Source organism: Podarcis erhardii, assembly GCF_964252035.2.
Source record: "Podarcis erhardii genome assembly, chromosome: 9".
NCBI classification, from domain to species: domain Eukaryota; kingdom Metazoa; phylum Chordata; class Lepidosauria; order Squamata; family Lacertidae; genus Podarcis; species Podarcis erhardii.
The window spans coordinates 68693112-68710032 of record NC_138512.1 but is presented as its reverse complement, the minus strand read 5'-3'; the positions used below and the strand labels follow the sequence as shown (position 1 = coordinate 68710032).

Here is a 16921-nt window from a genome sequence, read left to right as displayed (position 1 = left end):
TCCGTTCAGCTCCATGCCTGTTTTCAAAGAGTCGGAGTCCTCGTAGCCTAATAAGGAGAGTGCTGAGCGGCTGGTCAACTTTATTTCGGACAAAGACGTTTTGCAAAGTTTTGCGAAGACACCTTGGAGGACGCGGGGAGATGCCCTTGGCCCGGAAGGAGCCGCAGAGGCCTTGAAGAGGACCACCACGTTCCTTAGATGTCCAGGGGGTCCTCCATGCTTTGACAGAGAAAAGCTAAATATTGTAAACTGTAAGTATTGTAATGAAAGGGTGGGGGTGAATATAAAGTATGCAATTAAACACCGAAGGTAGTGTCGATTCGCATTGGAATCCCAAGGGTCCCAAAAAAGATAAGAGAGCTAATTTTAGAAAGAGAAGTGGATAAAGCATTCAGGGGACCTTAACCCGTGCAAAGAAGGGAAACATCAGCAAGTGAAATGAAACCCAACTTTAAAATGCTGTGTATTCAAAATGGGAGTGATTAGTTATAATCATTCAATGAATTTAAGGGAGGGGGTTATGTAGTATTAATTGTAGTATTAAATGTGCTGCTCCATCTGGTTCCATTGTTGCCACGAGCTTCAGCAAGACTTGCAGAGAGAGCCAGTGCCTGTCTGCTCAGAAGTAAATCCCAGTGGATGCAATGGTACAGACGTCTCACGTTAACCTAAACACATTTGCTTGGAAGCGAGTTCCATCATTGGACCGTAGGAAGCTGCTTTATACCGAGTCAGTCCATTGGCCCTCCTGGATTAGTATTGTCCACGGTCTGGCAGTGGCTCTCCTGGGTTTCCGACAGGAGAAACTACCAGTCCTGTCTGGGGAGGCCGGGGATTGAACCTGGGACGTTTTGCGCGCATAGGCGGATGATCTAGCACCGACCTTCCCCGTGGATTTGAATGGAAATCAATTTCAAGTCATTGGCCCCGGTTTAGAGAAAGGTTCCAGTCCTGTGCACATTTGCAGTACTTGGAAATAAACCCTTTTGAATACAATACGAGGTTCAGGTGCATAGGATGGGTCAGTGCGTCTGGCTGTTTACCAGAAGGTTGGTGGCTGGAGCCCACCGCGGGACAGCTGTGGGCACGGTTCTTGGATTGCAGGGGGTTGGACTAGATGACCCTCGGATCCCCTTCCAACTCTACAATTCTATGAATTCAGCAACCATAACTTTCAGGGGGCCCAGCTTTCTCAGGGCTGGAGTTCAAGGACTCCAGAGCCAGAATCTGCAAGGGGACACGCAATGTTTGCATGTTAACATGGTGAGGGGTTACAGAAACAATGGACGCGTTGCAGAAGCGACCCTGCAATGGGAAAGCAATAGACGGCGCAGGTCAGGTGAGTAGTAGAGAACATGCTGCGAGCGCCGGAGGCTCCCAGTTCCACAGCTGGCACCTCCAGTTAAAAAGGATAACTGGGAAAAGACCGAGGCCGCTCCAGATATCTGCTGACAGTCAGAACAGAGACTCAAAATAGACCAGAGATAGAGTTTTTGGTGTGAAGGGGCTTCATAAGAGGCCCCATGAGAACTTGCTTCGAGGACCACGCAGAGAAGAAACATGTACGCGCCTCAATTCATGACAGCTCCCGCCGAATGCATTTGAGTCCGGTCCTCGTAGTACACTAACCCTTCTTTCCCAGGAGTAATTCTATCGTATAGAGAGATATTTGTCCCAGCTCAGCTGTGTGGGTGATGATAGCAGATAGTATAAACTCTCTGTGTGTTGTTCAAACAGAATATATTTGCTCGTGTTAAACAGCATTGCTTTCTATATTTTCTCAGTTAATGCAAATCAAGAGCAAAGCCTCTGATCCTTGCTTCGCTTCCCGCTCCTTTGGAAATCGCAATAACGCTGCAATCCCATAAGTTTGAGGGTGAGCCGCCTCCTGGAACTTACTTCGGAGCAAGCGGATTTGAGAATGAGGCTGTGCAGCGCGAAAGGCAAATTCCACCGAGAAGGTCTCCTGCGCAAATGTTTACAGGGAGTTTTAAGAGAGAAGGGCATTAAAAAAATTAAAAGAATTTTCACTGGACGCCTATGGAGAAATGAATGGTTGCAATAGGCCATTTCTACCAGGAAGGAGTCCTCAGGGAAGTCCACAGAAATGAATCCGGAGTTTCCCAAGAGCAGGGCAGGGCAGAGCTCTTGGGTGACTCCTATTCATTTACATGGAAAGGGATCCTGGCCAAAGTCAGCCTCCTCTTAGATCCCCTCATTCCAACGGAGCGGTTTACGCACCTCCCATTGTCCTCAATGGGGTTCCTCTTTGCCTGGGATCGCGCCCTCTCCCCCCCCTCCTTTTCCTTTAGCGCGCTTATTTTTACGCACACCCTACAAGCAGGGCTCCGCAGGACCAAGAGCTTTTGAGGTGTGGGGGTCTGAGCAAGGGAGCCAAAGCGCGGAGGCGAGCGGAGGGCGAGGGCTGAAGAGAGATGGGGAAGACCTCTCCAAAATGTGCTCGGAGTGAGTAAGCGGGTAGGGGAGAAGAAAGCAGGCGAGGCTGGCGGCGAGAGGAGCAGCCGCTGGCGGAGCCCAGGAAAGAGTTAAAAGGGAAGGGAGGTGGGGCTGTCACGCGTCATTGGGCAGATTATGTGCAGCAAACAAAAACGGTGTGTCTGGGTGCCAGTCAGTCACTGCATCGGGTCCATCTGCACAAGTCTCTCTGCCTGCCTCCGTCTCCCTTCCTCCTCCTTCTCCTCCGAGCTCCTTTTTTTTTTTTTTTTTTTGCACCAAGCCCACCAGAGACACGGAGCCCTCCCAGCATCTTCTTCCCCACTGCCATGGAAAATATACACTGATACAATAGATCTGGGTGCTTCTCCCTTTTCCCCCTCCTCACCCCACTTCTCCCCCCCAAAAAAAGAGAAAAAAAGAACAAGGGGATCTCTCTCAACTCGTCATTTTTTTCCTCTTTTTTGCCACTTTCTGCTGGGGATTATCAATTTTTGGTTTTGTTTTTCCGCTTTTGCTTTTCAATCCCCTTCCCCTTCTGTCTTTAGGATTATAATCCTGACCTTATTCCTGGTAAGTAAAGATGCATGCGTCCTATTACAGCGTGGGGGGGAAATTGTTTGGGGGTTATTTCTTCCTTCTCTTTCCCGACCGTCCGCCCCCCGCCCCCCCCAAAAACCCACCCCTTCTCTCTCTTCTCCTTCCTCCTTTCGGCTTTATTTCATGGCACCAAAAGGGGGGGAAAGGTGGTGGATGAAAGGAAGATGTCACGCCAGGCGGATCAATACAAAGGGTAGAGTTATAGGATGTGTTTGGATTATTATTTTGGTGGAAAAGGCAGGCGGGCAATGACTAGAAGTGGCGGTTGCGTGTGTCCTTTTTTTGTTTTGTTTTGTTTTAGCAAACATCCCTTCCTTTCCCACCCACCCAAAAAAGAAAGAAAGATCGGAGCGCAGAGAGAGGCAGAAACAGAGGGGATGAATTTGGTGGCTGCATATACGGTCCTTTTTGAGGTTGTGAGTTCGTAGATTTCAGAGAGACAGAATGGGTTGATTCCAGTTTCTTTCTTTCTTTCTTTCTTTCTTTCTTTCTTTCTTTCTTTCTTTTCCTTGAGTTGCGTCCACCGGCTTCTTTTCCCCTCCAGGATGGCTCTCTCGTATTGTTAGACCGAATTGCATTTTAATGACCGTGTCCCCGCTGCTGCGCCTTGTAACGCGACGACCTCCAGCACAATTATTTAAAAAGGGATCCTGTAGAAAAAGGAAAACGTGTGTGTGTGTGTGTGCGTGCGTGCGTGTGTGTGTGTGTAGGATACATATAATTATTCACACACACATACACACATACTAGCGTGAGGGGGTGCAGATTATCTCAGCTAAATGAAAAGCCGGCGAAAATACACAAGTCTATTCCGCAGATAGATTTATTTCTTTCCTTCTCTCAGTGCTTGATTTTTGTTTTTAAACTGGGGCGGGGTGGGGGGCGCCACCCAGAAACTATGACCTTTCAGCCGGGTAATTAATAGATGAACTTGGCACCAGCCGAGAGAAACTTCCCTCCTCACCCCCATCGCCTTCGGAAGACTGTAAATGTGGGGTGGAGGAGCGGGTATTAACAGTTACACTGGAGCCCAGAAAGGCGTATTTTTTATTTTTATTATTATTTATTAAAAATCCAGTTGATTTGCCTGTTTGATCACAAATAACGAGAGGGCAACAAGCAAGCCACCATACTGATATTGTTATGCAACCACCAATTTTCGGTAAATTATGGGGAACCTGCTGTTTCCTGCTTTCTCCGCCAAATCCGAGCCAGTTTGCAAAGCAGTCGGGAGAACAGTGCCTTGTTACACTGATAATGAATGGGAGAATCAAAGACTTGATCCCTGTAAAATAAAAAAAGTAAATTAAACGTTTCGCGTGCAGTCCAGTTGTGGTGGTGGTGGGGAGTTTTCTTTTAAGCCCACGGCCATCCCCGCTCGCCTTCCTAATAATGCACATAGGCCCCCTGTGAATGGGGCGACCCCATTCTCCGCCTGGTGGCCACGATCCGGGGGAGGGGGGTAGTCTCCTGCGCACGCCCCGCCGAAGTGAACGCCACCTCTCAGTCCTTGCCGCTGCGGGCCTCGCGCAGGAGACCTTCCAGTGTAGCGCTCCCTGGAACGGCTTCTTTAAAACGGATCTATTTCCTTCTATCCAAGCAGTCGTTTCCTTCTAACCAAGGGCAGATTTGGGGACAGCTCTACATTATTCATTTTCTATCCAATATCTTTTTTTAAAAAAAACACACACCAAGAAACTTATTTTATTTTTAAGGTTAAATTGGAAGTGGTTGTTGTTGCTATTCGCATTGGCCACAAATGCGTCCCCGCTTACCAGTTCCTAAGCCCGGCTGGCGTCGGGCTTGGACGCGTCCCTGTGTACGACAAGGGAGCTGGGATTCGCCCGCCTCCCATAAATAAGCGTGCCGAGGTAAGAAATAATTACCTCTGCTCGCTGCTTTTAATTAAAGTCTCCGAGGGAAAGTGCGGGATTATGGTAATGAGCAGACATACGTTCCCTCTTGTAGACTCCGGCGAAAGGTTAGCTGACATCAAATCAGCGACACTGACAAGGCACTCCAAATCCATTTGCCACGCCGGCCCGTCACCAGCCTCGCGCGGGGCGGGGAAAGGGAGCCCGGACCTTTCCAGGAGCTGCCAGGGCGAAGGAGGCCCAAACGGACCTCTACGCTATTCTGGGACGGGAGCTTTCGAGGCGGGAGGAGGGGGGGACGCGGGGACGAGGCCCTCCTGCTGCGAAGTTCCAAGAAATGCGTGCTGAATCAAAAGGAAGGGAGCTGAGAAGCGCCCGGAGAGTTTTGCCGCTGACTTTCAGTGGCAAAAGGCCGAGTGTGGATTTTACCCACATATCACAGGGCTGAAAGAGCTGCGTTAGATAGCGAGCCTGCGCTTCTGTCTGTCTGTCTTTGCCTGTGCTTCATTCTGTCTCGATAAGACATCTCCATTCAATTGCTAGGATCCCTCGCGTTCTGGTTTTCCCCTTTCCTTCTTTACTTTGCATCACCTAGCCATTTCCTTCGCGTGAAATGATACACCGCCCCTGTTTTGCTTCACCTTTCAGCCGACGCTTCTTTTGAATGACGGGAACGTTACTTTCAAGTGACAGAGTTTAGAATAGGGCTTCAAATAAGTTATCTTTGGGATGATTGTTATTAATGTGCTGCTGCTTTGACATTGTTTATCCGGTCAAAGTTCTGCGCTTTCAAGTCCTGTTGATTTGAATGAGAGAAAGCCCAGTTGCATCACCCACTACTCGGAAAAAGTAAATCTTATTCTGTCCAGCGAGGCTTCCTTCCGAGTAAGCTCGCACAGGATCGCAGGCTTGAGCATGCGATTAAATGAAATACGTGGGACTTCAGAGGACATATCTGGGTGAATTACTTGTTGTTGTCGTTGGTACGAAGCAATTCAATACGAAGCTCCCGATTGCGCCTTCCTTCCAAACGAGAGTGTTATTATGTATGCGCGTCTAGATCTTTTGTCTCTTGGACATATTGGCTTAGGACAGACTTCCTTCCAGATAGTACCATCCTTCGCGAATGTCTCTCAGAGCCACCGAGGGCGCCCCTACCAGTTGACTGAGTATCCTTCCTTCTTTCCTCCCTCCCTCCCTATCCCCCCGTTTCCAGTGATGGAGGACGCCGGGATGCACAGAGGGATATGGGATGGAGACGCCAAAGCGGTCCAGCAGTGTCTGACGGACATTTTCACCAGCGTTTACACCACTTGTGACATCCCGGAAAACGCCATCTTCGGCCCTTGCGTCCTCAGCCATACCTCGCTCTACGACAGCATCGCTTTCGTCGCGCTCAAGTCCACCGACAAGAGGACCGTGCCCTATATATTCAGGGTAAGGGGGTGGTGAGGGAAGAATTGCTCTCTTGCTGAGGCGAAAAGCACCGAGATCCACCAGCCCGCTAACCTTGGCTTTAAGGCAGCAGCTAGTCCTCCGGTCCTGAACGTTATCTCCAAGTCAGGGGAATTAATAGGATCGCGAAGCAGCATCCTTTTATAATCCTAATGCACATTAATTGGGAAGTAAATCAAATTGCATCTAAGGGAGGTGGGGTTTATTCTGAACATCCCAATCCTACATTTCTTATGTGGAAGTTTAATTGAAACGAACAAGTTACTTCTGAGCTACTGTGCTTAAGGACACCGGGGTCAAGGTGGCTTAAAACTGATGCGAAGCCAAACCGATAGGCTTTGCTTCGAATAAAATCTTTAGGATCCAGGCTGCCAATCAACTTAATCCAAGGATTGTGTCTTCATTGGGCTGTGGATCGAGAACTGTATGCTTCCCCCCCCCCCGCTTAGGGACACAGAAGCGATTAAAAAAAAATATTAAAATCATTTTAGCAAATGCCCGGGTGTGAATTTGAAATATTGTAGGGAATGGAGGATTCGCAGTGAACATTTCACCTGTTTAAACAGGACGTTTCCTTCCAACATTAAACACCTTTCAGCTCTTGCGAGGGGGGCGGGATGGGGAGACTAAGGGAGGGAAAAGAGGGGAAAAGACAGGGTCGAATCCTGCTGGCGTTTGCTCCGTGCGCCACCTGCTATGGAATAGTTCAAAGGAAAGGATCCGTAGGATTATTAAATCCCGGGGGACTTCGGTCTCTCCGTCAGCTGCTCTTTCATGCGCGCACACAATTCATCGGGAAAATTAGGTGAAGACCAGTCGCATCCAGCCTCTAAATTAATCCAAAGTGCCTGGATTTCATTCAAGCCTATTTTAGGCTGCGACCTTAGGCGGGGGGTTCCTTCTTAGTGCGCTTCATGCAGAAATAAATGGGGACCAGAAGTGCAAATGGTATTGACTTCGTGATTATAGAGAGTTCCCGTTCGTTTCAGGGACGATTTCTGAGTGATCTGTTTAGGGTGTGCGTATGGGTGTAAACTGGACAAATGTCCGAGCTGTGCTTGACAATTGGGCTGAATACAGTGCGCGTTTCTCCTCATAATCGCTTTACCCTTAATGCCCAGACTTAAGCTCATTCAACAACTTTTGGTTTTTTTAAGAGTCTAGACTAGGAGGAACTGATTCGCATCCGCATCTGCACTGCTATGCCAATGATGATTTAGCAGGCGTTGAGGGGAGCCGCCCCGTTTTAAATCAATATACTTGTTAATGAGTCAAGATGGATGAAAGCGATCCTTTTGAATACCTGTCTTTCAGGCTGCTTCACCGCAGCGCGTTTATGAGCGCAGAGAGGAATCATCAGGGCTTTGCTTTCGCCTGCGAAATGCAGTTAAATGCAGTATCATTTTCATCTTATTAGCTCGATTTATTCACCACCACCCCACGTCACCCGATCTCAGGGCACATCAGCCTCCTGAGCCCACGAAATAGGTCTAATAATGAACCAAAGTTCTCAAATTGCCTAAACGTCACGTAGTTTACCTGAGCTTTTTATGTATAGGGACGTAGCCAGTGTGCTCAGGATTGCAGCCTAAGACTTAAACTCAGAGGGTCGTGCGCAGGTTTGGGCCGAAGCAGAACTCCCATTCCTTGAAAGGCGGCAGGATTGGACCTTTTGGTTTTTAAGTCCGTCACTTTGGAAGAGCTGGGGCGCTGTGTCCCGCCGATGCAAGCGCTTTCTTCATTGGGGGAGGGACACCCCCGCGTCTGGATTCGAGGAGGCTGGTCCTGTTTTCGAGGAGAGTGTCCTGTTTTAATCGCGTCGCCGTTCCTCCCTTCCAGGTAGACACCTCGGCAGCCAACGGCTCCTCGGAAGGCTTAATGTGGCTGCGGCTGGTCCAGTCTGCCAGAGACAAAGAGGAGCAAAACCTCGAAGCCTACATAAAAAATGGACAATTGTTTTACCGCTCCCTCCGACGGATTGCCAAAGACGAGGAATTATTGGTTTGGTACGGGAAGGAGCTGACCGAGTTACTGCTGCTGAGCACCGCCAGGACGCACAGCAAAATGAATGGTAGGTCAAGGCTTGTTCTTGTGGGATCTGTCGGGGGACGAGGGACGGGGGTTAATGGTTCTAGGTTTGCCTAGAAAAGAGGACAGGGAGAAACCCCAAAACCAGCCCCAAAATGGGGCCAAGCCAACTTAGCAGGGGCAAATTAAGGTTAGTTCCTTGCACTCTACCGCGTCCAACTTGACACCATTTGGAAACACCATATTAGCTGGAAGACTGTTAATACCCTTAAATTCCCACAGCATTAAAAAGGATAAAGGGAACTGGGGGGGCAAGACCCCCCAAAAAAGCTTCCCAAAACTTTGGGTGCTGAAAGGTTTTAACAATATTATCCACAACACTCTGAAGAGAGAAAGGGAAACCTGATATTTATTTCCCTTCTGCTGTTCATTATAGTTACACTGGCCTCTCCTTCTCTGTCTCCTTGGAAATGCAGTTTGTAAGCTCCTCGGGGCAGGGCCTTCCTGTTGGTTGGACATTCCAAACACACTGTCTGAGAGGAAGTCCCATTTAGCACAGTGGAACTGAGTAGACAATGGCTTCAATATTCTTTCATGTGCCACTGTGCCTTGATACTGCTGGATTAACAACAGCCAGTTAGGGGAGAAATTTGATCCTGGTGAAGGACTAGCCCCCTGCTTGTTGCTGGAAATCTTGCAAAGCTAGAGCAGGCAAGGCTTGATGTGTCCTGCTAGACAGTACATACCTCCTTCCCTAAGGAAGCCTACTCAGGATCCCTTAACACAGATGGGTTGTGTTGGAAGCCCTGTGGCTTGAAGTATTCGATTTTGAGCATGTCCTGTATAAATATGAAAACATCTGTAGACCTCAGAAATTCCTGCAAAAATTGTAGGTCAAAAGGATGCAACTGAGCCCATCTCTCTATTAAATAATAGTGATAATAGTCCAGGTCTATTCCTGTTTTTTGGGTGGAACTAATGCCCCAAATAGGAATGCTCACCATCTCACGAACTCATTCAATCTACATTCCTACTCAGATGGACACTTGTGTTACTCAGCTAATCTCTTGATGGATTGAGATAAGTAATAAACCAGGCTGTTGGGGTTTTGGCACTGTAGAACTTAAAAGAGCTTCTATTAGTCAGCCAATGCTAGTCCTTGCAGTGTTCTTAAAAAGGACTCCTGGAGACTGGTTGGCCTCCTAACCCTTAATTTAGTGTGACGCAGCAATTGGCTTGGCAATAGAATATAGTGTCCAGTCCCTGCAAGAGCAAGCCACAACCTTGCAGGGTGGGGCTTTGTGAGAGTAAAACAGGCTCTGAGCTCCTTGAAGTTCAAGGCAGCTTGCATTTTCACATATGGAAATAGCTGTGTTATAGCCAATGATTATTATTTTTTAGTTGAACAATTGACCATGGGCATTTTGTAGACTTCAAGGTCTACAAAATCCTTCGCAAGAAATTATGGCAAATGTTGTAGTCTTAACTCAGAAGACCCTCTGAGTCTGTTCCCACAGATGCTAGGTTTTCTGTGGATGAAAAAAGTTTCCTGCAAGGAACTGCTATCTCTGAGAGGCTACGATTCTAGGAGGATCCTAAAGGTGTGTGGATCCTAAACGGAGGTTTTAGATCAGTCGCTTGGTGGGGTCGCCCTTAGGTGAAAGGGAGCGCTGCGCGCTATCTGACTATTTGGCGAGTGGACTTGCTGGAGCAGATGACTAACGGATTCTTTTCCTGTACGTCTGTGTTGCGTCCTTCGTCGCTCCAGAGTCGCCCCCTTATACGTGCATCGAGTGCAGCCAGCGCTTCCAGTTCGAGTTCCCGTACGTGGCGCACCTGCGCTTCCGCTGCCCCAAGCGACTGCACGGCGCAGACAGCAGCCCGGCCGACGACTCCAGCACCAAGGACAGCAACACCAAGGAGCAGGAGGCCGCCCTGGGGCCGGGAGCCACCAAGTTCCACGGCAAGCCCACCGGGGGCGCCACGCCTCAGCACCCGCCACCCCAGCACCATCGCCACCACTACCACGGCGTTCAGGACAGCAACGGCAACGCGGGCGTGACCAAGCCTTCCACGGACTTCCACAACTTGGCGCGCGAGCTGGAGAACTCGCGGCACAACAGCAGCTCCCCCAGCAGCCGGGAGCAGCTGGAGGGCAGCCCGGACGCCAGCCAGAGCCACGGCAGCAGAGCCAAGAGGAAATACCCGGCCGGGGAGCAGCTGGCGGAGGAGAGAGGAGCAGCGGCGGCAGCGGCTAGGGGGCGCTTGGAGAGGCCGGTGCCTTCTTCACCGAAGGAGGAGCTCGTGTGCACCCCGCAGCAGCAATACCGGCCGGCGGGGAGCTATTTCGGCCTGGAGGAGAGCAGCCGTCTGTTCGGCCCGCCCAGCCCGGAGACTGGAGAAGCCAAGCGGAGCGCCTTCGTGGAAGTGAAGAAGGCCTCCCGAGGGCTGGAAGCAGGCGACGAGGAGAAAGAGCGAGGCTCCCCGGGCAGCGCGCAAGCGGGCGGCGCGGCGGACAAGGCGCCCGGGCACCTGCTGGGCGCGCGCTCCGGAGGCAGCGCCTTCTCCACAGTGCCCTCCTCGCAGCCTTCCAGCGTGGGCAGCCCCGAGGAGAGGAAGAGCGCGTTCTCGCAGCCCGCGAGATCCACTTTCTCCACTTCGTCGGCCTCTTCGTCGGCCCACGTTACGCAGCTGGTGCTGGGCCAGAAGCTGAGTGCGCTGGTGGAAGCCGGCTGCCACGCGGGCGCGGAAGGAGGTGCGCGCCTTTACGCGCCGGACCCGCTGGCGGTCAAGCTGCAGGGCGCGCCCGGGGAACTGAACGGCGGCGGAGGAGGAGCAGGAGCAGGAGGAGCAGCCGGGGCTGGAGGAGCAGGAGGAGTTGGGGGCACCGCGGGAGGGGGCGGGCTGCCCAAGCAAAGCCCCTTCCTCTACGCCACCACCTTTTGGCCCAAGAGCTCGGCGGCGGCCGTGGCGGCGGCAGCGGCAGCAGCGGGTCCCCTCCAGCTGCAGCTGCCCTCGGCCCTCACGCTGCTGCCGCCGTCCTTCACTTCGCTGTGCCTGCCCGCGCAGAACTGGTGCGCCAAGTGCAACGCCTCCTTCCGCATGACCTCCGACTTGGTTTACCACATGCGCTCCCACCACAAAAAGGAGTACGCGCTCGAGCCGCTGGTCAAGAGGCGGCGCGAGGAGAAGCTGAAGTGCCCCATATGCAACGAGTCCTTCCGGGAGCGGCACCACCTCTCCAGGCACATGACTTCGCACAACTGAGGCGGGCCTGGCTGTGCGCGCCGAAACCCCAAGCGCAGCGCAACTTTCAGGGCCTTCTGCCCAACCCACTGCCACCCCTCTTCCTCCTCCAAGGAATTCTGGGAATTGTAGGTTCTGGGAAATCTCTCTCTCTCTGGTGGAGAGTTTCCCGGCACCGGGACAAACGTTCAACTTCCCAGAATTCTTTTGGGTATGCTGCGAAGGCGAAACCGGTCTCAGGCTGGTCTGAATTTGTAGTGTCCAGGTTTCCAAAGAGAGGGGGAGCACAATACGGCATATCCATGTGCACACACACCTATAGGCCTGAATCCCTGGGGTGAGAGACACACTCACGGGCACTTAAAATGCAAAGTAGCATCGCAGCATCAGCAAGGAGAGGAGCAGGGTGATGGAGGCTGCGGATCAGGCATCCCAGAATAGTTTTGGATAGCCTCCTTGATTCCCACCAGAGCTTCACCGGAAGGCTTTAAAAAGCCCTTAAAATGGAAGTAACTGCAGAGTCTTTGATTTGTACATGATACCTCCAGAATATTCCACAAAGCAATTCATTCTGGCATAGCTTCATCAACTTCTGATGAATTAACTTTCACAACTTGCCTAACCCTATGTCATGCCACTTTTTCTTATTTGTTTTTTGGAGCAGTCACAAGATTTCAGATATTATTGTCATCACCATTACTGCTACTACTATTGCTGTTTTGAGTGACTGGATTGTAACCAGAGGCAATAAACTGTTTTCACTGGAATAGCTGTGACTCCAAGTTAAGCTGTTGTGGGATAGGTCTTAAGAATGCCAGAGCCCTAAAATAATCTAATTAATTTTGGAATGAGACCTTCAAACCTAGTGGGACTTAGGACTACATGTGTGCAATCCTATGGAAGTCCCACTGAACTCTGGGAGCCCTTCATAAACATGCATAGGATGTGACTGTAAAGTGGAATGGTTTTAGAGCAGGGACGGAACACCTTGGGCCTGTGGCCTGAATGCAGCCCCCTAGGCCTCTCTCTGGCCCTCAGGCCATGCAACCGAGGCCACGCCCTTCTCTGCACCCCTCACTGGCCCTGCTGTGCATGTTCCTTGAGAACTTTTGCCTGGCTGGGATATGCCATTGAATGGTGATAGTGCTTCTTGCCCACTTACATGGAGAGAGATGTGATGTAGCTTAGCATACAAAGGTGAGCTGCTGCCTCTGGTCCCACACACTTTTGCCTCTCCCCACTCTGGCATTATGGCGTGCCAAAAGCTGGAAGCCTGCCATGCCAGGATGTGGCCTTTAAGGAGGAAAAGGGTTCCCCAACCCTGAGTTGAGAGTGAGCCATTTGGCTGCTGTGTTCTTTGAAGGCATTCTTAAATAAGAACAGGCAGCACCATGAGCATCTCAACCCTCTCTTGGAGCTGACGGAAATGGAAATGTAATGGAAGATGTAAGCCAAGCTGGACGGGACGTGGGTAGCACTGTGGTCTAAACCACAGAGCCTAGGGCTTGCCAATCAGAAGGTTGGTGGTTCGAATCCCCATGACGGGGTGAGCTCCCGTTGCTTGGTCCCTGCTCCTGCTGACCTAGCAGTTCGAAAGCACGTCAAAGTGCAAGTAGATAAATAGGTACCACTCCAGCAGGAAGGTAAACAGCATTTCCATACACTGCTCTGGTTTTCTAGAAGCAGCTTAGTCATGCTGGCCACATGACCCGGAAGCTGTACGCCGGCTCCCTTGGCCAGTAAACTGAGATGAGCGCTGCAACCCCAGAGTCGTCCGCGACTGGACTTAACGGTCAGGGTTCCCTTTACCTTTACCTTTAAGCCAAACTGAGGCATGCATGGCACCTCCCCTTCTCCAGTACAGTACAAAACTGGGCATTAATTTTATCACCATATTGACTGGTGTTATGTGTGGTGAGTCCCAAATGTCTGCTTCTGTTCTGATAGGACTGAAGCTGAACAAAGTGCCAACTGGTCCTCCTAAACAAATAGTTTAAGAGCGGGTGATGGAAACAATGGGATATTTCATACAATACAGGTAGAAACGAGAACAGATTGCAGACCCAGCCCAGAAAATCTGAAGCAAAGAGTTACCTAAGAACCCTTCATTTATTTATCCTTTTTTAAAGGTTAGAATAGCTGCAGAACCTTGGAAGTTTTTTTTCCACTTCAAAAAGAAAGGGAGGGCACTCTTGCTAAATCTGAAATAAAATAAAATGGGGAGGAACAGGACGTCGCCTTGATCTCCTTGGAGGAAAGGCAGGATATAATAAATTAAATAAAAGCACTTTCTCATTAGTAATCCCATGGCCATTCCAACAGCTGGAGCATTGCACCACAGCAGCACCAGAAGTTGAACAGTCACAGCTGCTTCTTCTTTTGGCTTTTATTTTTTTTTGCCTCCTTCATGGTCTCTGCATTACTGCTATTTTATTGGAGTCCCTTGCAAATTTAAGCCTGAAATCTTGTGCATGCTTACTCACAAGAAAGTCCCATTGGGATGAACTGGGCTTGCCTCAGAGTACACACCTTGGTTTGCTTGTGCATTTAGGGTTATTACGGTCACTCTGTCTCTGCATATCAAGAGCCTTTCTGCTTCTCTTGGGCACCGAGGCCAAACACAAATGAAGCAAAACACCCCAAATCACTGTTGAAAATCTTATGCCTGTGCATAATATGTTTACCTTGCATAATATTTTTTTTATTAAAAAAATAAAATAAAAGGTGGTGGGTGGGTTTCTTTGTTTTTTTCCTCCTTTTGTTTCAAATGCACGCATTTTCACTTTCCAAAAAAAGTAAATAACTTTTAATAGTACATTTTTAAAATGTCATATATTGCAACATATTGATGCATTTGTCATACGTTTCTACTTAAATTATTAAGCACTTATGGTTTAGCTGTAATAATAACTATATGTAAGGGTACAAATTTTATTTTAGATATAAAGCAAAATTTAAAAAAAAAATACTGAAAGAGGATGCAAAGCTTTTCTTCTTTATTTGATGACAGTCTCTCTCTCTTTTTCTCTCTCCCTCTCTCTCTCTGCAAAAATAATAGTAATAAAATCCATACTTGAATTCGTTTTATGTTTCCAATGGGAAGAGTGCATGTTCCACATTAAAAAGATTATGGACTTTGATGCAGAATGTCATCAATTCTGTAAATACGGGATTTCCTTTTAATACAAAGTGTAATTTTGTGCCAGTGAAATGAAGTCTGAATAACTAGTTATGTGTTTCTTTTCTCTCCTTTTCTTGAATAACAACCACAACCACCACAACAACAACATCAACAACAAAGATTTATTAAACTTTATAGTTTATCTGGGTATGTTGGATGCTTTGACAATAAATGACTTTATTTTCTTCAAAAGCACTTGGATGTGATGAAGGACTTTTTAAGAAAAGGTGGGGGGGAGTGGGGAGGGTCGAATGCTACAATTTCTTTGCAAAGCAGAGGTTGTGAAGAAATATAACTTCAAGTTCAGAATACCAAACAGTCAGGCAGTAGTGGAAATCGCGGTGTGGAGTTTTTCTTTCTTTCCCAAATTCTTGAAGAAAATCTGATCTATAAAGTGGAAGGAGAAGCCCATTTCCGGGGTGTTGCGATGGGCGAGTCAGAGTTTGCGATATTTCTGTTTCCCTGCGGATTCCTCCTCCCCAAACATCAGCGTCCCAGCGCAATCTTCCAAGCGAAAAAGCTAGAGAGGCGCTGCAGAGTATGGCATTTGATTACTTTAGCTTCGCATTTCTAGCTGATGAGCTTGGCACATCCTTGCACAAAACTATTGGCGACTGTACGCGCGCTGGTTTCCAGGTCAGCGTGCAGAGCCTAGGACTGCAATTCCACACGGAAGGCAGACCCCATTCAACCCAGTGGGACTTTTAAATAAGCACGCATAGGACCAGGCTGCTCTTAGGTGGTGGAAACACCTCCTGTTGATTAAAACCAGAAGCGGAACTAAGGTCCAAACCACGCGGTAGACAGGGAGGTCTGTGACTGGGTCTTCTCGGCTTTCTGCTGTTACTTTAACGCACCCACGATGGGACTTTTGCCTAGAGCTTTTAGATTGCCCCAGCTTGGCTCCTTGCTGCATACTAAGGTACTAGAGGGTAACAGCGCAATCCTAATATTGAATTCAATGGCGTTAGGAATCCTGAGACCTACTGAAGTCAGTGGGCATTTCATTGGGGTATCTTAGGATCACTTTGCGCGGCTGAAGTCCTGTGCATGCTTCCTTGAGAGTAACGGCTCCTGTACGTGTCTACCCAGAAGTAAGCCCCGCTGAGTTCAATGGAACTTGCTACTAGGTGTGTATATATGTAGGATTTCTCGCTGGGCACTGTAGGACCTGAAGTCTGATCCTATGATAAGAAGTAAGCAACTCATTCCTAGGAGAGACTGCGTAAGGTTGCAGTCTTTCCAAGCCAGCTTGCTTTTGGCTCTGGCTGCCGGAACCCATGGCTTCAGAGGGCTAGAGTGCTACAATTTTGGCATTTGGTTGGCAACCCGATCTAAAAATACATTATGTTTGGAATTAGTCCCGTTGGCTTCAAAGCAAGGTTGTATTTTGGGAGTTTAGAAATCTTTGTCACACGACCTTAACTAGGAAGTAATTGCCTCCGGTTGAAACCCTGTGGCACTTCGTCCAAGAAAGTAAGCTTAATAATTATAGCATTATTCTCTGCTATAAAGACCTAAATGGAGGGATCCTATTAAATTCAGAAACACTTAACTAGTTGAAATTTCAATGTCACCGTGTTGGAGACTTTATCTGAAATAGCCGCAGTGAGGTTACCACATAGCTACGGAATATCACCTATTGTTGCTTGCGTTTTCAGATGTTGCCTTAAACACGCGTGCCCAAGCCATTTATCTCAGTCCTATGCGAAGTGTAAATGCTGTGAGGTGTAGCCTAGGCCTGTTTATTCGCAAGTAAGTCCACTCATTTGCACCAACAGGTGCAACCCTGTTTTTACTTACTGGGGAATAAACTCCATAGAACTCAATGGAACACTTCGCAGTAAACGCGCAAAGCATCAGACCGCGATTGCGAATATTAGCACACTGACTTCGGAACAAGCCTCCATTCAGCTCCGAGAGACCTACTTCCCAGTAAACCCAATAAGCAGGAGGTTTATTATATATTTGTTTATTATATTTATTGTTTATATGTGTGTGCTTGGTGCAAAGAGGCATTGTGAGTTCAGTCTTTGTGTCTACTGTATATGTGTAATCAACCGTCAAACTCCAAATCATATCG

At 48.8% G+C, this 16921-nt stretch overlaps 1 protein-coding gene across 1 annotated transcript in view; it reads left to right on the top strand.

Annotated features, from left to right (window-relative positions):
* Positions 1-12865, top strand: part of PRDM8 (PR/SET domain 8) — a 147453-nt gene extending 134588 nt beyond the window's left edge. The window contains exons 2-5 of the mRNA XM_081876881.1: positions 2867-3027; positions 6145-6365; positions 8223-8454; positions 10180-12865. Coding sequence (XP_081733007.1) covers positions 6147-6365; positions 8223-8454; positions 10180-11678 — 1950 coding nt within the window. The 5' untranslated portion in view covers positions 2867-3027; positions 6145-6146 and the 3' untranslated portion in view covers positions 11679-12865. The remainder of the gene's footprint in view (positions 1-2866; positions 3028-6144; positions 6366-8222; positions 8455-10179) is intronic.
* The last annotated feature ends 4056 nt before the right edge of the window (positions 12866-16921 follow it).